Below are 23,490 nucleotides of genomic sequence, written 5' to 3' on the forward strand. Positions count from 1 at the left end.
AGGAACTGTCTGAATGTGACCCATCCCCTCCAAGATAGAATATTGATGGGACAAAGGTATCAGTGTGTTGGTGGCAGGTGTACCAGGTGTCAGTGTTAAGACAAGTAAGAGCTAAATCCCGTGTAATTAAAGAAAACTCTAAGTAGCAGCTCAAGTGGACCTTTGGAGAAATCATTAGAAGGCATGTGAAAAAAGAGAGAGAGAGAGAGAGAGGGAGAGCAAGAGAGAGAGAGAGAGAGCGAGAGAGAGAGAGAGAAACCAGGGAAGACCATCTTATAATTACTGTAAAATTCTTAAAGAAAAATATTCTCAGTTGAATATTAGAATTGTCAGACTAGGACTATTGAAAACTATCACAAACATATTGAAGAAATGACAAGTGTAATTGATGAGATAACTGTGCACTTTCTTAATGTAATGGCTATTCTAGAATCTAAGCAACAGTATTTGAAATAAAAACAAATTCCTTTGGTGAACTGAACAATGTTTTGTTCACTGCTGATAAACTAATGATTATAAAGATAAGCCCATGGAAATAACCAGTTTGAAGGACAAAAAGTAAAAAATATTTAAAAATATGAACAGTGTTCACCTTTGTATAATTGAAATTCTGGAAGAAGAGGAGAGAGAATGGGATTGAGAAATGTCTGAAGAAATAAATTTCAAAAATTCTCCAAATCTTACAAAAATAATCCATATACACAATATAAATGCAAGTAGGACCACAGATATACATCTAATGGTGTAATGGGTGCTAAACAAAGATGAAAAGACTATTTTAAGAACATCCATGAAGACTGAAAAATGTTAGGTACAACAAAAAACACAAGTGGTGAAATTAGATTTATAAAACTCCATAAGAAAAAAAAAACCTACAAGCTATCAAGATAATTCTATATCCAGTGGAAAAAATTTTTTAAAAAGATGTGCAAATAGTTTAATATTCATAATACTGAGACATAATTTGTTAGTAGTAGACTAACACTAAAAGTTTTACTTCACTCTTATAGAAAAATAAAACATGGAAATTTGAATTTACAGGAAGGATGGAAAAGGCTTTACAAGTAGCAAATAGCTGTGTAAATGTGAAAAAATCTACTTAATCTTTTCTTGTTTAATTTAATTTTAATTAAAAATATAAACACTATGGTGCTGATAAACATATATAGGCATAAAATATTTGACAATAAGAGAACAATGAGTTTAAGAAGGGATACAATATTTGTATTTTTATAATGCTCTTACATTTCCCACGAAGTATTCTTGAGTAGTACTTCAAGCTAGGTTGTAATAAGTTAAAGATGAGTATTGTAAATACTAGAGCAACAGCAAAATATAATACAGTAAGGTTTATGTAGAATGCATTTAGAGCAGAGACAATGAAACAAGAAAAGGTAATTCATCTGAAAGAAGGAAGCAAAGAAAACACAAAAGAATAAATAATGGATAAGAGAAATTAAAACCAAATAGCAATGGTGGACCTAAACTCAAATATCAATTATTACACTAAATGTAAGTGGACTGAACATGCAAATAAAAATCAAAAGCTTTTTATCAACAGCCTGAAAAGACAAAGTAAAAGTATATACACTTATAGGAGATGTACCTGTCAAGGTGTTGTTAATAAAATGGTGAAGAATGATAAACTATAAAAACCTTAATTAATTCATTAATTTCTGATTAATATCAAATAAAGCAAACTCCAACTATATTATAGGATTACTAAGTATTTGAAAAAGCATTTTAGAGTGATAAACTGTTAATTAATCAAGAAAACATAAATATCCTAAATGTGTATTCCTGTAGTAGCAGAAGTTTAAAATTTTATAAATTTAGAAATGTCTACTTAAGAGAACAGATGATCGAGAACATAGGTTGAGACTTGAACAAAGTTTTCATGAAAATTTATAGAATCAGCTAGTAAAAATTATCAAGTAACATTATCAACCAACTTAACCTAGTTGCTATTTAGAATAGTACATCCAACACTATCACGCATACATCTTTTCTAGTGCACCTGGTACATTCACCAATATAGATCCTTGACCAGCCCATAAAAGAGTCTCAATAAATTTCATATGGAATGTATTTTCTCACTACAATGAAGTCGAATTAGGCATAATTATAAGAGAACTATAAAATCCCTGAATGTCTACAAATAAAGCTTTATACTAATAAGTAATTGAATGTGTCCAAAATTGTAGAGACAGTAGAAAATATTTTGCTTTGAATGATTATTAGAATACAATGCAGCAATACTTTTGGTAATAAGCAGATCAGTATTTATATAGAGATTTATAACTATGCTTATATTAATTAGAAGAGAAGGAGCTTATAAAACTAATGATCTAAATTTCCATCTATGAAGCAACAGAAGAATAAATTAAGCCCAAATTAGATATACAGAAAGAAACAAAAGAATAAGAACAAAAATCAATGGAATATAAAGTAGACAAATATTAGGGAAACTTTTAAAAGCCAAAATTTGTTTGAAATTATTACCAAAATTATAATCCCCTAGCAAAAATGATGATTTTTGAAAGACAAAGGCACAAACTACCAGTATTAAGGAAAACAAAGAAGAATCACAAGTTCTAAAGAAATTGAAGGGATAATAAAGGGAGTGTTAAGAACAACAATATGACAATGCATAGATAAAGTTAGGTAAAAAGGATTTTTGAAAACCACATTCACCAAAAATGACACATCATGATATAGAAAATATAAATAATGATGTACTTTTAAAAGAAGCGGATTTATAATCCAAACTTTATGCTAAGAAAATCCCAGACTCCTATGGTTTAACCAAGGAATTCTCTCGATTGTTTAAAAAAATATAATACTAATTATATTTAAGCTCATCCAGAAAATAGAGAAGGTAACATATCCCAACTTGTTTTGTGAGGCCAGTACACCCCTGATAAGAAAAATCTGACAAGGACATAAAGAAGGAGAGAAATTTTGGACCCATTTTTAGAACATACACATACACTTACTTTCAAAAAATCAGTAAGTCAAAGTTTAAGTAGCAATACATAAAAAGTTATGACCTGGCAGAGTTTATCTTAGAAATGTTTAGTTGTTTTAATATTTGAAAACATCAAGTTAATTGCTATAGTCACTGCACATAGAGAAAAATAGTATGATCTTCATATTACAGAGAGAAAAATAAATTGTTTTAATATCTACTCTTTCTTTTTTTTTCTAAAGATTTATTTATTCACTTGAAAGGCATAATTACAGAGAGGCAGAAGCAGAGAGAGAGGCAGAGAGAGAGAGAGAGAGAGAGGTCTTCCATCCACTGGTTCACTCCCCAGATGGCTGCACTGGCTGGAGCTGCGCTGATCTGAAGCTAGGAACTAGGAGCTTCCTCCGGGTCTACAACACGGGTACAGGGCCAAGGACTTGGGCCATCCTCCACTGCTTTCCCAGGCCGTAGCAGAGAGCTGGATTGGAAGTGGAGCATCCGGGACTTGAACCAGAGCCCAAATGGGATGCCAGCACTACAGGCAGAGGCCTTAACCAGTACACCACAGTGCTGACCCTTAATATTTACTCTTGATTGTAAAAAATTTAAGCAAATTATAAATAAAAGAGAACTTTACTGCAATAAAGGAAATTTTATAAAATCTAAAACTACCATTATAAATAATAAAATCTTGTATTCTTCTAGCCCTAGTCAGGAACAACGCAAGTATGCATGTTTTCTATATTTCTATTCCTCATGGTAGTAGATGTGCTAACCATTGCATTTCTTTTTTTAAGTATTAATATTAGAAAGAAAGTATGTTTATTCATAAACAAAAACATTATTTATGGGAAATATCCCATGGTATTTTAAAGAACTCCTAGAAATTATAAGGACATTTGTCAAGGTTGTTATAAAGTCAATGCTTAAAAACTAAATATTGGTGAGGGCACAAAGCAATTAGAACTCTTGTTTAAAATATAAATTAAATGCTATAATTAATTTTGGAAAACTGGTAAGATTATATAAGTTTAAACATTAACATTACCCTGTGGACAAAATTCTGTCCCTATATTATTAATAAATAATATGAAAGTGTGTGTCCATATAAGACTTGTGCACTCATGTTCACAGAAGAACTCACAGCAACCTATCAGTGAAGCCAATGAGATGTCTATCAATAGAACAATTAAACTGTGCTTTCACTCAATGTGATCACAGCCTCTCTAGCAAAAAGAAGAAGCACATTGCTGATCTATGTAAACACACAAATCAAAAGCATGGAACTTTTTACGGGTGGTCCCGAACTGAAGAACCTTTAGCTAGGTTTTGCATACATGGTGTGAGGATGACTCCCTAACCATGTTTCAAATTATTAAAGTATTGTTAACCTTTAAACTTTAGCTTCACTGAAGATGACAGATAAATAGATAAATTATGGATAGACAGATAGATAAGCTAAAGTTTAAAGACAATGGGTGTCATTATTTTAGATAGCATTAGTTTATTATAAAAGAGACATGTAAATCATTTACATGATGAAAGATTTCAGGATTTCAGTGGAATGGGAAGCTTCATGTAATGTTGTTTCAACAGAGATTTCAATCTATATATTTTCCAAGAATGTTTCCATCTCTAAATAGAAAATAATCCTTGTCATCTAGAAGTACTAAAGTTCTTCTTCCAGAATATGGAGGCACTAAAGTAGTACTAAAAGTCTGATTCACGATGTAATACTACTCAACCATAAAGATGAAATCTTGTCTTTTGTAACAAAATGAATGAAGTTGGAGACCCTTATGCTTAGTAAAATAAGCCAGTCCCCAAAAGATAAATATCATATATTTTCTCTGATATGTGGTACTTAATACAGATACCAAGAAAATATATAATAAAGAAGCTGAAATTTTATAATTTGTTTATTGCTTATAGCCCTATCCATATTCCTGTGGAGCAGTGGTCTTTGTACTTTTTACTTGTTGAACATTATGGGTAATGGTGTATTAAGCCTATGATTATAAGGTAAATTGAAAGTGTGTTATTGCAAAAATTAAAAAAAAAGAAAGGAAAAGACATAAAAGAATTTAATGAGGGAGGGAGGGATGGAAGTATGATTATCCTCTTAGAATTGTGTCTATGAAATACATGAAATCTCTTCTCTTTACATTAATAGTTTTTAAAAGAGAAAAAAAATGAAAAAGTAGATATAGAAGGATGCAGCCTAACTCAATAATGGCCATATATAATAAGCCAACAGCTAACATCATATGAATGAGAAAAGTTGAAGGTATTCTCTCTAAGATCTGGAATACAGTGAATATGCTCACTTTCACCTTTTTATTCTTCATAGTACTTGAAGTCCTAGCCAGAACAATTATGTGGGAGAAAAAATAAAGGGCATCTATATGGGAAAGAAGGAAGTAAAATTGTCACTGTTTGCAAATAATATAATAGTATATATGAAAACCCCAAGATATTCCAAAAAGCTGTTAGAACTGAAGAGCCAAAGTGACTCCATTATTAAACAATAAAAAAGGAAGCCTCCCTTTCCCATAGCAGACCTGGGTCCGTGTAAAAGCAGGCATTCAGGCATTCGGGTGATATCAAAGCTTACCAGGGACAGCTAGCTTGGTGGACCAAGGACAGCACAGTAGAGATTACTAAACAAAGTAACTCCCTGTACCCAAAACTTCATGCTGTATGTAACTCTTTTTTCCTGCTGATGTAGCCCTTTTTTCCTTTAAAAACTCTCCCAAACAAAGACCGGGGCCTCACTCCTTCTTCTGCTGTGCCGGTTGGTTGGATGGGGTCCCTGTGGCGGCTTGTACTCCCAAATAAACCTTGCTTTTGGAGTTCGGTGTGATCGACTCTCTGGGGGTCTCTGCGGGGATCTAATGATCTGGGCACAATAGAACTAATAACCAAATTCATCAAGGATAATAGACACAAAATCAACATACAAAAATTCAACATCATTATACACCTATAGAAACTTCATAGAAAAGAAATCAAGCATACAATCCCAATTCCTATGGCTTTAAAAAGAATAGAATAGAATAAATTTCACCAAGATGAATTATTTTTACAGTTAAAACCATAAATAATTGATGAAAAGAATTGAAGAAGACACAAGATATGAAAAGGAATCTAAATGACCATGGATTGGAATAATCAATATGGTTAAAGTATGGATAACACCCACAGCAATTTATAAATGCAACACAATCCCAGATTCCAATTTTACTTTTTACAGAAGTTGAAAACCATTACTAAAAATCTGTAAGAAAATACAAAATATCATGAACAGCAAAGCAATATTGAACCAAAGAAAGCAGGATATACTACCTGGCTTTAAATTGTATTATAGGGTGGGTGTTTGGCTCAGTGGTTAAAATGTCACTTGGGATGCTTGCATCCCATATTGGACTGCCTGAACTGGATTCCTTACCCGACTTCTGACTACCTTGCTGCTAAAGTGCACCCTGGTAGGCAGTGGTGATGGTTCAGGGAGTTGGGTCCCTCTCACCCATTCAGGAACCTCTGTTGAGCTCCCAGCTCCTTACTTCAACCTTGAGCAGCTATTGTAGGCATTTGGAGAGTGAACCTGTGATGGAAGACTTCTCTCTCACTCTCACTCTATTTTTCTCTCACTGCCACTTAAATAAGTGACTAATTAAATATTTTTATAAACAATAGAAATTTGGGGTGGGTGTTTGGTGTAATCATTACCATGCTGCTTGGGATACCCAAGTTCTGGCTCTGGCTTTTCCCTGAATTCCAGAGTTCTGTTAACGTACCCTGGAGACAGCAGATGATGGCACAAGTAGTTAGAACCCTGGCATCCATGTAGGAGAACCTGATTGATTTCCATCTCACTCCTGGCTTTGGCCAGGTCCAACCCTAGCTGTTGGTGGGGATTTGGGGAGTGAACCAGAGGGGATGAGCACTTTCACTTTCTTGGTCTCTTTCTTTTCAAAGAAATAAAATAAAAATATCATATTAAAATATATAAGTGTGTTATAATGCAAAAAACATTGAAATCCACGCATAGTGTTTTTCATAGTATGCATTTTCTCTGGTCTTTTTGAAGATTCCTCATATATATGATTTCAAAATCTTTTGCACCAAAATAAGCTTGTCTTTTAATCACAATGTTTCACAAACTTTTTAATGTACCCTTCTTTATCTGGAACAAATACAGAAGAAAACACACTGGACTTCTAGCCAGATTCAATGATTGAATGAGATTTTGGGAATCTTGGAATTGAGTTATTATACTTTCCATGTAGGTAAAATATAAATAAATCTGTCTGATAGTGACTTGTGATAGATTATGAATCCTTACCAGAATACTGTGTATGTCCTTAAAATCCTTGAGTCATTTATGCCTGCCTTGTAAATTGTTTTGAGAAAATTAATGAGGCTAACATGCTGGGTGAGTTGCAGAATCAAGCACTTAGGAGACTAGCTATTTTTACTTTAACACCTGAGGTTACAGTCTTCGTGAAGAAGCTCATATTAGACTGGGAAATGACAGACACCATGTAAAACTAGCAAGAACAAACCAGACTCCATTTTACCAACTGGCTGAGCCCCAGATGTGTTTGGGAGGCCACCCTGGAGTTTCCAATGCCAACTGAGCTCTTAGATAGATGTAGCTACTTGAATCTTTCCTATAGATTGTGGAGTACAATGTACTGCACCGTTCTATTGCCAAAGTGGTCAGGTAGAGAACTACAGTTTCCAGATTTCCCTTTCTTGCAGATTCTGAATCAAGAGTTGTCTAAAGACAAATTTTTTTGTAATTTGAGAGGCAGCATAAAACAAAAGCCATTATTCTATGATAATTGTGGCTATACTTGTGCTGAGGTGCCAACAATTTCCAGCTTGGTTTGCTGTCTTGCTTTTCATGTATTCACTTTTTTCTGAACTGCCAAATTTGTGGATCACTAGTAGCTTCAGGCCACTTAGCTGCAGATCCACGTAAGTAACAGTTTCATGTGAATTTTTTCTACCAGTTCCCTTCATGACCTCTACTTCATTGATTAGAAAGGCATGGTTTCTGATTGAATGCTTCATGCTGCCTCTGATTCTGCAACTCCTCACTTCATATATATTCATCTTCCCAAGTCTGTCCACAACTGTTCAAGGTTTAATTCCCTTGGCAAATCCTTTATCTAATAATGCATAGTAGCTCTGCATTCTGAATTAGACTCTATTTTCTAAATTAAGTCAAGACTAATAATATAGAATTAATCAAATTGATTATATCCCAGATATATTTTTAACTTTTATTTAGTAAATATAAATTTCCAAAGTACAGTTTATGGATTACAATGGCTTCCCCCCCCAATAACTTCCCTCCCACCTGCAACCCTCCCATCTCCCACTCCCTCTCCCATTCCATTCACATCAGATTCATTTTCAATTATCTTTATATACAGAAGATCAATTTAGTATATACCAAGTAAAGATTTCATCAGTTTGCACCCACACAGAAACACAAAGTGTAAAATACTGTTTGAGTACTAGTTATAGCATTAATTCACATTGACAATACATTAAAGACAGAGATCCCACATGAGGAGTAAATACACAGTGACTCCTGTTGTTGACTTAACAATTTGACACTCTTGTTTATGGTGTCAGAAATGTCCCTAGGCTCTAGTCATGAGTTGCCAAGGCTATGGAAGCCTTTTGAGTTCACTGACTCCGATCTTATTTTGACAGTGTCATAGTCAAAGTGGAAGTTCTCTCCTCCCTTCAGAGAAGGTACCTCCTTCTTTGATGGCCCGTTCTTTCTACTGGGATCTCACTTGCAGAGATCTTTCATTTAGGTCCTTTTTTTTGGCCAGTTTTTAGGCTTTCCATGCCTAAAATACTCTCATGGGCTCTTCAGCCAGATCTGAATGTATTAAGGACTGATTCTGAGGCCAGAGTGTTGTTTAGGACATCTTAGGACATCTGCCATTCTATGAGTCTGCTGTGAATCCCACTTCCCATATTGGATCATTCTCTCCCTTTTTAATTCTGTCAGTTAGTATTTTCAGACAATAGTCTTGTTTGTGTGATCCCTTTGACTCTTTAGGTCTATCAGTGTGATCAATTGTGAACTGAAATTGATCACTTGGACTAGTGAGATGGCATTGGTACATGCAACCTTGATGGGATTGTATTGGAATCCCCTGGCACATTTCTAACTCCACCATTTGGGGCAAGTCTGATTGAGCATGTCCCAAATTGTACATCTCCTCCCTCTCTTATTCCCACTCTTATATTTAACAGGGATCACTTTTCAGTTAAATTTAAACACCTAAGAATAATAATGTGTTAATTAAAGAGTTCAACCAATAGTATTAAGTAGAACAACAAAAAAATACAAAAGGGATAAAGTATTAAATTGTACATCAACAGTTAGCACAAAAGCCGATCAAGTCAGTGTTTCTCATAGTGTCCATTTCACTTCAACAGGTTTCCTTTTTGGTGCTCAGTTAGTTGTCGCTGATTAGGGAGAACATATGATATTTGTCCCTTTGGGACTGGCTTAATTCACTCAGAATGTTGTTTTCCAGATTCCTCCATTTTTTTTGCAAATGACCAGATTTCACTGTTTTTGTCTGCTCTATAGTATTCTATAGAGCACATATCCCATAATTTCTTTATCCAGTCTACTGTTGATGGGCATTTGGGTTGATTCCAGGTCTTAGCTATTGTGAATTGAGCTGCAATAAACCTTAAGGTGCAGACACCTTGTTTGTTTGCCAATTTCATTTCCTTTGGGTAAATTCCAAGAAGTGGGATGGCTGGGTTGAATGGTAGGGTTATCTTCAGGTTTCTGAGGAATCTCCAGACTGACTTCCATAGTGGCTTTACCAGTTCGCATTCCACTAACAGTTGGGTTAGTGTCCCTTTTTCCCCACATCCTCTCCAGCATCTGTTGTTGGTAGATTTCTGAATGTGAGCCATTGTAACTGGGGTGAGGTGAAACCTCATTGTGGTTTTGATTTGCATTTCCCTGATTGCTAGTGATCTTGAACATTTTTTCATGTGTCTGTTGGCCATTTGGATTTCCTCTTTTGAGAAATGTCTATTGAGGTTCTTGGCCCATCTCTTAAGTGGGTTGTTTATTTTGATGTTGTGGAGTTTCTTGATTTCTTTGTAGATTCTGGTTATCAACCCTTTATCTGTAGCATAGTTTGCAATTATATTTTCCCATTCTGTCGGTTGTCTCTTCACTTTCCTGACCGTTTCTTTTGCAGTACAGAAACTTCTCAATTTGTTGCATTCCCAAATGTTAAATTTGGCTTTGACTGCCTGTGCTTCCGGGGTCTTTTCCAAGAAGTCTTTGCCTGTGCCTTTATCTTGCAGGGTTTCTCCAATGTTCTCTAACAATTTGATGGTGTCAGGTCATAGATTTAAGTCTTTAATCCATGTTGAGTGGATTTTTGTGTAAGGTGAAAGGTAGGGGTCTTGCTTCATGATTCTGCATATGGAAATCCAGTTTTCCCAGCACCATTTATTGAATAGACTATCCTTGCTCCAGGGATTGGTTTTGGATCCTTGATCAAATATAAGTTGGCTGTAGATGTTTGGGTTGATTTCTGGTGTTTCTATTCTGTTCCATTGGTCTATCCATCTGTTTCTGTACCAGTACCATGCTGTTTTGATTACAACTGCCCTGTAGTATGTCCTGAAATCTGGTATTGTGATGCTTCCAGCTTTGTTTTTATTGTACAAGATTGCTTTAGCTATTCGAGGTCTCCTGTTTCTCCAATGAATTTCAGCATTACTTTTTCCAGATTTGAGAAGAACGTCTTTGGTATCTTGATTGGTATCACATTGAATCTATAAATTGCTTTTGGGAGAATGGACATTTTAATGATGTTGATTCTTCCAATCCATGAGCATGGAATATCTTTCCATTTTTTGGCATCCTCTTCTATTTCTTTCTTTAAGGTTTTGTAATTCTCATTGTAGAGATCTTTAACATCCTTGGTTAAGTTTATTCCAAGGTTTTTGATTGTTTTTGTAGCTATTGTGAATGGGATTGATCTTAGAAGTTCTTTCTCAGCCGTGGCATTGCCTGTGTATACAAAGGCTGTTGATTTTTTGTGCATTGATTTTATACCCTGCTACTTTGCCAAACTCTTCTATGAGTTCTAGTATTCTCTCAGTAGAGTTCTTTGGATCCCCTAAATAAAGAATCATATCGTCTGCAAAGAGGGATAGTTTGACTTCTTCCTTCCCAATTTGTATCCCTTTAATTTCTTTTTCTTGCATTATGGCTCTGGCTAAGACTTCCAGAACTATATTGAATAGCAGTGGTGAGAGTGGGCATTCCTGTCTGGTACCAGATCTCAGTGGAAATGCTTCCAACTTTTCTCCATTCAATAGGATGCTGGCCGTGGGTTTTTCATAAATTACTTTGATTGTATTGAGGAAGGTTCCTTCTATACCCAATCTGCTTAGGGTTTTCATCATGAAAGGGTGTTGTATTTTATCAACTGCTCTCTCTGCATCTATTGAGATAATCATATGTTTTTCTTCTGCAGTCTGTTAATGTGGTGTATCACATTGATTGATTTGTGAACATTGAACCATCCCTGCATACCAGGGATAAATCCCACTCGATCTGGGTGGATGATCTTTCTGATGTGTTGTTGCATTCTATTGGCGAGAATTTTATTGAGGATTTTTGCATCTATGTTCATCAGGGATATTGGTCTGTAATTTTGTTTCAATGCTGCATCTTTTTCCAGCTTAGGAATTAAGGTGATGCTGGCTTCATAGAAAGAATTTGGGAGGACTCCCTCTTTTTCGATTGTTCTGAATAGTTTGAGAAGATTTGGAGTTAGTTCTTCTTTAAATATCTGGTAGAATTCAGCAGTGAATCCATCTGGTCCTGGGCTTTTCTTTGTTGGGAGGGCCTTTATTATGTTTCAATTTCTGTCTCAGTTTTGGGACTGTTTAAGTTTTCTATGTCTTCCTGGTTTTATTTAGGTAGGTTGCATGTGTCCAGGAATCTATCCATTTCTGATAGGTTTCCCTGTTCGCTGGCATAGAAGTCCTTGTAGTAATTTCTGATGATTCTTTTATTTCTGTGGTGTCTGTTGTTACATTTCCTTTTTCATCTCTGATTTTATTGATTTGGGTCTTTTCTCTTCTTTTTTTAGTTAGTTGGGCCAATGGGCTGTCAATTTTGTTTATTTTTTCAAAAAACCAGCTCTTCACTTGGCTTTTTTGTAATTTTTTTATTCAATCCTGTTGATTTATTCTCTGATTTTAATTATTTCTCTTCTCCTACTAGATTTGGATATGGTTTGCTGCAGTTTTTCTAGATCCTTGAATTGAATTGCAAGCTCATTTATTTGGTGCCTTTCCAATTTCTTGATGTAGGTGCCTATTGCTATAAACTTTCCCCTTAACACTGCTTTTGCTGTATCCCAAAAGTTTTGGTATGTTGTGCTGTTATCCTCATTTACTTCCAGAAAATTTTTGATTTCTCTTTAATTTCTTCTATGACCCAGTGTTCATTCAGGAACATGTTGTTCAATCTCCATGTGTTTGCATATACTCTAGGGATTCCTGAATTGCTAATTTCCAACTTCATTCCTTTATGGTCTGAGAAGCTGCATGGTATGACTCTAATTCTTTTGAATTTGCTGAGACTTGCTTTATGTCCTAGTATGTGGTCAATCCTCGAGTAGGTTCTGTGTACTGCTGAGAAGAATGTAAATTCTTTATGTGTAGGATGAAAAGTTCTGTAGATATCTGTTAGATACATTTGGGCAATAGTGTCATTTAAATCTACTGTATCCTTATTATCTTCTGTCTGGTTGATCTGTATATTTCTGAGAGTGGAGTATTGAAGTCCCCCAGTACTATTGTATTGGAATCTAAGTCTCCCTTTAAGTCCCTTAACAAATCTTTTAAATAAACCGGTGCCTTGTAATTAATTAGGTGCATATATGTTTATAATAGTTACATCTTCCTGTGGAATTGAGCCCTTAATCATTATATAGTGTCCCTTTTTGTCTCTCTTAACAGTTTTTGTGTTAAAGTTTATTTTGTCTGATATTAATATGGCTACACCTGCATATTTTACATTTCTGTTGGCATAGAATATCTTTTTCCAGCCTTTCACTTTCAGTCTGCATGCATCTTTGTTGGAAAGATGTCTTTCTTGTAAGCAGCAAAAAGATGGGTTTTGTTCCTTAATCCATTCAGCCAATCTGTGTTGAGGCCATTAACGTTCAGTATGACTATTTTAAGTAGTAAGTTTGCCCTGCCATTTCCCAAAGATATTTTCTAATATATGCTTTGAACTTCTTGTGATCTTTTGCTGTGAGGTTTCCTTCCTTTACCTTCTTTCATATTGATGACCGTGTTTCTGTGTTTCTGTGTGCAAGACATCTTTAAGCATTTTTTGCAGGAATGGACGAGTGGCGACAAATTCTTTCAATTTCTGTTTGATGTGAAAGGTATTTATTTCACCTTCATTCACAAATGAGAGCTTTTCAGGATATAACATTCTGGGCTGGCAGTTTTTCTCTCTTAGTACCTGGGCTATGTCTCACCATTCCCTTCTAGCTTGTAGGGTTTCTGACGAGAAGTCTGTTGTGAGTCTAACTGGAGATCCTCTGAAAGTAATCTGACATTTTTCTCTCACACATTTTAGGATCTTTTCTTTATGTTTCACTGTGGTGAATTTCATTACAACGTGTCGTGGTGAGGATCTCTTTTGGTTATATTTATTGGGGTTCTATGAGCTTCCTGTACTGGGATGTCTCTGTCCTTCTCCATACCTGGGAAATTTTCTGCTAGTATCTCACTACAAAAGCCTTCTAATTCTTTCTCTCTCTCCATGCCTTCAGGAACTCCTAGAACATGCATGTTGGGGTTTTTAATAGTATCCTGTAGATTCCCGACAATATTTTTTAGATTTCTAATTTCCTCTTTTTTTCTTTGGTTTGACTGTATATTTTCCTGTGCTCTGTCTTCTAAGTCAGATATTCTCTCTTCTGTTTCATTCACTCTGTTTTTAAGGCTCTCTAATGTGTTTGTCATTTGATCTATTGAGTTCTTCATTTCATTTTGATTTCTTTTCACTATCACACTTTCCGTTCTACCTGTTGCTTCATTTCTTATTGATTCCTCCTTAAGATTTCATTTTCATGAGAAAGATTTTCTATCCTTTCCAGTAAGGATTTCCATAGCTTAAGCATTTGTTTTTGAAAACTTCTAAATGTTCTCATTATAATTTTTTTGAAATCCGTATCTTGCATTTCTTCTATCTCATCATCTTCATAATCTTGAATTGGGGTGTTTTTTTCATTTGGGGGCGTCATAGTGTCTTCCTTGTTCTTGTTACCTCGGTTTCTGCGTATGTTGCTTGGTATTGTGGAGATATTCTTTGGATTCTTCTTCCCTCACTGTGGTGTTTTTTTCTCATTATGGTATGACTCTAGATTAAGTGGACTGTCTGCTTTTGATGGAGCCTTAGAGGCTTGAGATAGGGGTGGCCAGAGAGCTCTGTTTGGTTCTTCAGGGTTAATGGTCTGCCAAAGGTGACACTCCCAGGTTAGGCGTGGTAAATCTCTCTTTCTTTCTTTTTTTGATTCAGAAGGGAAGTAATTCCGCACAGCTGAGTGGAACTGAAGGTAGTCAGCTTCTGATCTCTGGCTTCTGTGGGTATAACATTCGCCTGCTCTTCCCCTAGGGTCACACAGGGAATCTGTTCTGCCCTCAGTGTGGGCTCAAATGCTCTTGCAGTCTCCCACTGGGTTGCCAAGGTTACCAAATTGTAGCATCTCTGGAGAGTACTCACGTGAACTCCATGTGTTCTCTCATCCACCTTCTCTTTTTTCACAGTCTCAGTTCATTAGCTCCACATCTTCACTAGGTCCTAATCTCCTGTTATTTCACCCCCACCTCCAAAGCCAGGTTTTTTTGCTTGGCTGAGGGCAGATGCAGGCCTGAGGTCATGCCTCTTTTACATATGTCCAAAATGGTCTCTGCTCATTGTCTTGCTCACCTTTGAGAGTTGAGTGGAGAGAGAGAAACTCGTGTTCATACCAGCCCCTTTTTTTTCCCTCTCTCTTCTAGTTAGCCTGGTTGACTTTCCCCACGGGGCTTCAAGCCTTGTTCCCTCTAGGCTCCTCCTTCTGCTTTCCCACCGGTGTCTCGGGCTATTGAGGTTCGCCTCACCTCACGTTCCAGTGCTGGTGTCCTGAGCTGTGGGCTCCAACACCCTCCATGCAGGTGCATCATGAATCACTAGTTCTGGAAGAGTTTCCTCTGCTGTTTCTTCCCCAACTCTTCCTTGAACCTGCAGTATCTCCACTTTTATCAAATTGTCTCTTCCCGGACTATCAGTGTGCTCCCTTCCTATTCTGCCATCTTGCTGCTTCTCCTATACCCCAGATATTTCAACCCTATCATCCTGTATTACTTTCTCTTTCCTTAGGGTGAATTTACATAGAGAGAAATACAAAACTATGAAATTATAGAAATATATATATATATAGGAGTCTTCAAAAGTTCATGGAAAATACATGTAATAAAATGACTGCATGAACTACAAAATTTATAAATATTTACATGCACGCACATGAGGGTAGCTCAAAAAACTGAAGAAAATAAAATTAATTTTATGGAGTCTATCAACTTTTCTGTTTTGGTTCTTTATGCAGAGTATTACACCTCACCAAGAATCTGGTATGGTTGATTTAAGCAATGGGTATGTATTGAAAATTATTAAAATATGTAAGAATTCCATGTTTATCTGAAAGTTAAAAACAAATGCAAAAATAAAATATTAAAATCAAAAGATAAGTTTAATTTGGTGCAAAAAGTTTTCCATTAATTTTTAAAAACTCTTCATATGTGTGTTTCAATCTTTTGCACCAAAACGTACTTGTTTTAAATCCATTCTTCTGGGGCTGGTGGGTTAACGCCCTGACCTGAAGCGCTAGCATCCCATATGGGTGCTGATTCTGGTCCCAGCTGCTTCTCTTCCAATCCAGTTCTCTGCTATGGCCTGGGAAAGCAGTACAAGAAGGCCCCTGCACCCACGTGGGAGACCCAGAAGAAACTCCTGGCTCCTAGCTTCAGATTGGTGCAGCTCTGGCCATTAGTGAACCAGCAGATGGAAGACCTCTCTCTCTCTCTCTCTTTCTTTCTGCATCTCCTCTCTCTGTGTAACTCTCACTTTCAAATAAATAATAATAAAATAAAATAAAATAAATCCATTCTTTGAGCTTTTTGAAGTACTGTGTGTGGGTATGTGTGTATGTATCCCTTCATGGAGTTGTATCATTTCTAATTCCTTCTGGCATTATCTCACAATAGCATTATCTACAGTACATTTACAATATTGTTATAATTTTGCTGCCTGATAGGATATTTCACCAGATGGTGGCTGATCATTGGTATCTCAATAAAATGTTCACATATTTTCTTAATAGAATGTGAGCATCATTTATTTGTATAATTAATAGTCATTTGTAATCTATTTCAATTTCTATGCAGGATTGTTGGCCTTTTATTCTCTAATTTGGCAGCACTTTATTTATTAATATACCAATGCCTTGTTTTATTTCTCTTGTTACAAATGAAATCGACTAATTTCACGTAATAATAATACTGTGATAATATACTCAGTGTAATGTAATAGTATGTATTGTGATATAAATTCAGGCCTACAATCCTGAGAGTCACTGAAGATGTTTCATTACAATATCCCCAACATGTGGGTATGAGCTGAGCACAATATAAATATTAAAATAAATGGTGTTTGCAAATCTGAATGCATATATGTACAAGAATAAAAATTAGATCCCTACCTCTCACCATATTAAAAAAAATCAACACAAGTTGGATCAAGACCTAAATTTAAGACATGGGGCTATGAGTTGCTGGAAGAAAAAGCAGGGAAAAAGCTTCAAGGTACTGGTGTAGATGATGACTGCAGATAAGAAACCCCAATACACAGGCAGCAAAATCAAAACATCAAAATGGATGCAACATGTTGAGTGAAATAAGCCAGACACTGGAAGACAAATACTGCACGTTCTTACTCATATCTTAGAGCGAAATTATTTTAAAAATCTAAAAACAAAAATAAAAAAGGAAGAAGTATCTGTGTGTATCAGTATTGTTGCAAATATAGTTCTGTCAAACTTCATTTTATAACTTTGTCAAACCAATGTTTAAGAATGCTAGCCTAGGCCGGCACCGTGGCTCACTAGGCTAATCCTCTGCCTTGCGGCACCGGCACACCGGGTTCTAGTCCTGGTCAGGGCGCCGGATTCTGTCCCGGTTGCCCCTCTTCCAGGCCAGCTTTCTGCTGTGGCCAGAGAGTGCAGAGGAGGATGGCCCAGGTGCTTGGGCCCTGCACCCCATGGGAGACCAGGAGAAGCACCTCGCTCCTGCCATCGGATCAGCGCAGTGCGCCGGCCGCAGCACCCCGGCCGCGGTGGCCATTGGAGGGTGAACCAACGGCAAAGGAAGACCTTTCTCACCTGTCTCTCTCTCTCACTGTCCACTCTGCCTGCCAAAAATAAAAAATAAATAAATAAATAAAAAAGAAAGCTAAAAAAAAGAATGCTAGCCTACACTAGTTTTACTGATATGTGAGCATTTTAAAAATTGCTGTATATGAGTGAAATGGACAGCTTTTCATTTGGTTATTATTTATAGCCCTTAACTATATTTCTGATGAACTATGATTTTTTTTACTATGATATTTTTCTTATTGTTGAGCTCTTTATTTGTGGAGCACTAAGGTTTGGACTAAATGTACGTTAAAAATATGTTTTCTCAAAAATTAAACAAGAAAAGAAGAAAGGATGGAAGAAAGGGGAATGAGATGAATGGAGGGAGGGAGAGAGGAAGGGAAGAATCATATTCTTAGAATTGAACCTATGAGCTACACGGAATCCATTCTGTTTGCAGTAATATTACATTAATATTAGAATTCATGATAATTGTGTTACAGTAATTATGTGTAGTAGTTGCATTTCCAGTGACTCTGAAATCTAATGTGTTAATAAGCTCCTTAAAAAATTCTTGTTAATAGAGACATATTCAAGTATGATTAGCATCTAAATGTTTTTGGTTATTAATATGACTTTAGCAGAGATATTAAAGATTACATGATCATTTAAAATTCTTTATATGGCCAGAATTTATAAACTGTATTTTTTTTCAAATTTCTCACTTTCCTTTTTTCCTTAGTCCACAATTATTCATGTGAAAGTTACAAAGTTTAAAGTCTCGGATATTCATTCTCTTACTTACTGTATGAATTTTTCTCCAAATGAAAAGACATGAGCTGTATCCTCAGTTATTAATGGATGCAGTGAGAGATAACATATACAACCTCTCAAAGCATAGATTCTACTTCTCTCATCTTTGCTGTGTCCAAGAGAAGTATTGTTCCTTACATCTTCTCTATCCCACAACAATAGCAATGAACATGAAACACTTAAAAGCAATCACACATTCTGGAATTCTTTTTTAATTTTGTAATTCATCTTAAAGCATCAACCAACATGAATGGTTTAATAACTCCCACTGCAGCTTGAACATCTGTTCATTCCCCCAAGCCATGGCTGGTCTTTCTATGCCTTTTTTGTAATTCATTGAATGAAATCACGTGGCTGTAGATGCTATAAATACAAAGATTGTAAGGACACTGAATCTCCTTTTCCATAAATTAGGCATAAAATTCAGCTTTTATTCACGCTGGAGGAGCTGCGATAACTTTCCAAAGCCAGCTGAGTATCAGAATATTACATGTGTGTGGGAAAGTTTTTGAGGTCATCAGATCAACCTATTTTTTTTTACATATGAAGAACCAGAATCACTGATTGATCTGGTAAATTATCCAGTTACATCCTTCTTGGACAAGATTTTAAACCTACACTTTCTGAGGGAAAGGCCACTTCTATTCCTTGCACACCAACCTAAGTGAGAACCGTGCTGGAGACATCTGTTCTAATATCAGGTAGGCGATGCACATACTTAAGAGATTCTGGAATGTGTAAAGACATAAGAACAATGTGGAGTAAAAGAAAGGAAATCAACTTTAGAATTAAAAAAAATAGGTAGTTGCACATGTAAATTGGGTTCCATCATGGAACAGTTTGTTAAGAATATGTACTTACAGTGGGGTTCTGAGAAAGAAAAGAGAAAAGCAGAACCTTGGTTTAGAAGCATAATTAAACTTTTCCATGAGTTTTAGGTACATATCATTTCAATCAGCTCGGAGTGCACTTTGCAAAATCTCAGATTGCAAGGAAAGAGTTTCTCTGATCAGTTCAGTTAAACTTTTGAGGCCTGTAACCTTGTGCAAGTCTTTGTAGGTTCATAATCACCTTATTGTGTCTCTGTGTGAACCTATCTCATAATTGTTTGATGACGACTCTGTAAACACGAAGAGTTTTCAGTTTCAAACCACTGAGGTGAAAGCCAGAAATTCCACCAGTCAAAAAGTGTCTGACTACAGGCAGCGTGGCCAAGTCTTTCTATTTAAAGTATACTTTGAGATGTCTGAGTCCTTCAGGCTCTCACCACAGCCTGTTCTTTACCTTTGAAAAATGTACGGCATTATGGACATTAAAATGATCTTTATGATATCTGCATTACTATTGAAATGAAAAACTAAGAATCAGAGTCTATTTTGTTGTTACTCTGAATAATCGCCAAAAGAAAACTGAAGCAGCTGTTTCTTGGAGCACCTTTTCCCTCCCCTCATATTCTGTCACTTTTCCCTAGCCACTGCAAGGGCCAGTACCCACATTCCTGTCCACCGATGTGCTCCTACTAATGATCATGATTCTCGGTCATTCCTCATACCCATTTTTTATTCATCATGATGTTTTAGAAAGATTACTGCTTCTTTTGCTTTGAAAATCTTTTGGAGGTTTACTGTGAAATTTAAAAAGTATTTAATAAACTGAAGAATAAATATTGAATGCCTTAATTTTAATTTTTATGAATATTTGCATCTTATAAGACAAATTGCTGTCATAAGAATTCATCTTTAATTTAATCATTTGATGTATCTGGAAAGGCCCCTGGGGAAATATTTGGTCACTATTAAGTTGGGCAGGAATCCAACAAGAAACTAAACTGTTCCATCATAAAAAGAATCCTCACTGTGTGTTTATTGCTGTATTTTGTCCTAGTTTTCTGACCATCTGGAAATGTTAAGGTTCTTCTGGAAATCACAGTGAATGGCCTGGAGCAATGAGTCAGTTGTGACCGAATTCATACTAAGGGGTCTGTCCAGTTCTTCAGAACTCCAGATCTTCTGCTTCCTGTTTTTCTCCATCATCTATGCAGCCACCGTGCTTGGAAACCTCCTTATTGTGCTGACCATCATGTTGGAGCCTCGCCTTCACTCCCCCATGTATTTCCTGCTTGGCAATCTCTCCTTCATTGATATGTCCCTGGCCTCATTTGCCACTCCCAAAATGATTGCAGACTTCCTCAGTGAGCACAAAGCCATCTCTTTCGAAGGCTGCATAACCCAGATATTCTTCTTACACCTCCTAGGAGGTGCAGAGATTGTACTGCTGATCGCCATGTCTTTTGACAGGTATGTGGCTATATGCAAGCCCCTGCGTTACCTGACCATCATGAGTCAGAGAACGTGCATTGGGCTTGTGATACTTTCCTGGGTTGTTGGCATTTTCCATGCTCTGAGTCAGCTGGCATTTACTGTGAATTTGCCTTTCTGTGGACCCAATGAAGTAGACAGCTTCTTTTGTGACCTCCCTTTGGTGATTAAACTTGCTTGCATAGACACATACATTCTGGGGGTGTTCATGATCTCAACCAGTGGCATGATTGCCCTGGTGTGCTTCATCCTTTTGGTAATCTCCTACACTATCATTCTGGTCACCGTTAGGCAGCGTTCTTCTGGCAGGTCCTCCAAAGCCCTCTCCACCTGCAGTGCCCATTTCACTGTTGTAACCCTTTTCTTTGGTCCATGCATTTTCATCTATGTGTGGCCTTTTACAGACTTCCCCATAGATAAAGTGCTCTCAGTATTTTATACCATATTCACTCCCCTCTTGAATCCAGTGATCTATACTCTTAGAAATAAAGATGTCAAGGATTCCATGAGGAAACTAAGTAGCCGTATGTTTAAGTCTAGGAAGACTGTTCAAACTCCTTAATTTCTCTCACATAAAAATGGAACACAAGTACTTGTTCAGCATTTATTTTCCTTATTTAGTTGATGAACATTATTGACACTATTATGAGAAATCGATTAGTTCACAAAACTATTTCTGTAATCAGTTGTAGCAGTAACTATGTTCTGGGCATAATAATTGTTCCTTACATGACATAACATTTACCACAGGGCATCATCAAACAAACACTCAACATTTTAGAGTGCAAGGACTCACATTTTAGAATACTCAGTTTTTGTCAGATCTAAGTATTTAGGTATTCCTTACTTTGACCTTCCATGTTTTTAAAATTCATCATTTATTTATATAAAAGGAACAGGTTTCATGCACTTCAGATGCGCATTTGTAAGAACACAATGAACCTCTCCACCCTTCTCCCCTCTCCCTCCTTCCCACCCTCCTTCTTCCTTCCTTTCTCATTTTTCCTTAAATTTTGTGGTGACCTGCAGTGAATTTACTTTATAATCACTTAAAAAGTGACAATTGTGAAAGTACCCATGCCTAGTGTTACCCTTGACACTTAAGTAACAAAAGAAGTCTATTGGTGACAAGGTTTTGATGAATAGTTTTTTTTTAAAGTTCAAAAGTCGGGAATAAATGGAGAATTCTTGAGAAGTAAAAACAGCTATTATATATTATATTTGTAATTTATCTTTGCTAAGAATAAGAAGGTATCTTATTTATCTTCAATCTATACATTATCTAGAAGGGAATTCACAGTTTTAAACAGCACAGCAAATCAGGAAAATTCTTACAGTCCTAACTATTGAACATTCAAAAGATCCTACAGTTATGTACCACAAATTCCACCTACAATTATTTTCTACAAAATCATGAATCTAAGACCAAGGATATAGTAGCATTTTCAAAAGCATAATAATTAGAGGCAGCATCTACGTTGTTCATCTACAAATACTATATTTGTTTTCTAAGCAGTAACAAATTATTATGGTGCCATGATGTTTATTACATCATTTGTACTCTAAACAACCTAGTAGATAGTGAACTCCTAATGAGTGTGAGCCATTTACCCCTGATTAAATATGGTACTTAACATTATGACCCCATGAACAATAGTTCTTCAAATATTTGATGCAGCTGGAGTTTGGGGGAGATAGAAATCATTAAGTCAAATCTATTTTTTTTTTTGACAGGCAGAGTGGACAGTGAGAGAGAGAGACAGAGAGAAAGGTCTTCCTTTTGCCGTTGGTTCACCCTCCAATGGCCGCCGCGGCCAGCGCGCTGCAGCCGGCGCACCGCGCTGATCCGATGGCAGGAGCCAGGAGCCAGGTGCTTTTCCTGGTCTCCCATGGGGTGCAGGGCCCAAGCACCTGGGCCATCCTCCACTGCACTCCCTGGCCACAGCAGAGAGCTGGCCTGGAAGAGGGGCAACCGGGACAGAATCCGGCGCCCCGACCGGGAGTAGAACCCGGTGTGCCGGCGCCGCTAGGCAGAGGATTAGCCTAGTGAGCCGCGGCGCCGGCCAAGTCAAATCTATTTTACAGCTGGTTAAGTCAAGAACGAGTGAACAATGTTACTTTCCCAAGTTCAAACAGCTGATTAATGGCAGAGTCTAGCCTAGAATGCCCTCTGGCTCTTTCTCTGTCTTTATTGAGGTGACCTTTATGAGCATCTTGGTCATTATCGTGCTGAGACACACACATAAGAGAAAGGCTTAGTGCCTAAAACTGAACTATTGTAAAAATTATTAGTTACTTCTCATTGTCAAAATGTACATAATATCTTATGTAATATTGTTGTAGTCAGGTATAAAGACAATAAGATATGTAGATGACTGATGGATATATTTTAAGGAGTCAAATAGAAAGATCCATTAACTAATAGATAAATATACAGGCAACAAGATGAAGTGAATGAATGGCACTAAGTAGGAAAGTAAATAGCAGGTTATAGGTGGAAAGATCACAAATATTTACTAATCATCAAGAAATTAATACCTAATTTCCCATATTCATTCAATAATATCTGTATATTAAACTTGTAAAACCAAATTGCAGCAGTGTTATTTCTTTAAACTTACCTGAAAAGTCATTGTATTTAGTAATTCAAATAGTGCATTTTTGTGATGGAATCAGCCAGTTAAATTTACAAATGTATTTAATGATCATTGCAGACATCTACTAATAAATTAATGTTAATAAAAATAAAAATTTTATTTGCTTGTTTATTTAACTCTAAGCATTATAGATATATTCTTCCACTTGTTCAACTCGGCTAGTGAGACCAAGTCTCTAAGTTGTGTTGTTCCTATTTCATTCTGATCAATAGTATATGGGTGAAGAATGCAATGTTTTT

At 36.3% G+C, this 23,490-nt stretch overlaps 1 protein-coding gene across 1 annotated transcript; it reads left to right on the top strand.

The window, feature by feature from the left end:
- Positions 1-20,208: 20,208 nt before the first annotated feature.
- On the top strand, positions 20,209-21,156 carry LOC100346130 (olfactory receptor 4K3). Its single transcript, XM_002717849.2, has one exon. The coding sequence runs from the start codon at positions 20,209-20,211 to the stop codon at positions 21,154-21,156; it is 948 nt and encodes a 315-aa protein (XP_002717895.2).
- Positions 21,157-23,490: the final 2,334 nt, after the last annotated feature.

This window comes from Oryctolagus cuniculus, chromosome 12 (assembly GCF_051225735.1).
Source record: "Oryctolagus cuniculus isolate XC-2025 breed Fujian yellow rabbit chromosome 12, ASM5122573v1, whole genome shotgun sequence".
In the NCBI taxonomy this organism is placed as follows: domain Eukaryota; kingdom Metazoa; phylum Chordata; class Mammalia; order Lagomorpha; family Leporidae; genus Oryctolagus; species Oryctolagus cuniculus.

Coding starts and splice junctions, on each gene's coding strand:
- LOC100346130 (XM_002717849.2), top strand. CDS start 20,209: ATGGCCTGGAGCAATGAGTCAGTTGTGACCGAATTCATACTAAGGGGT.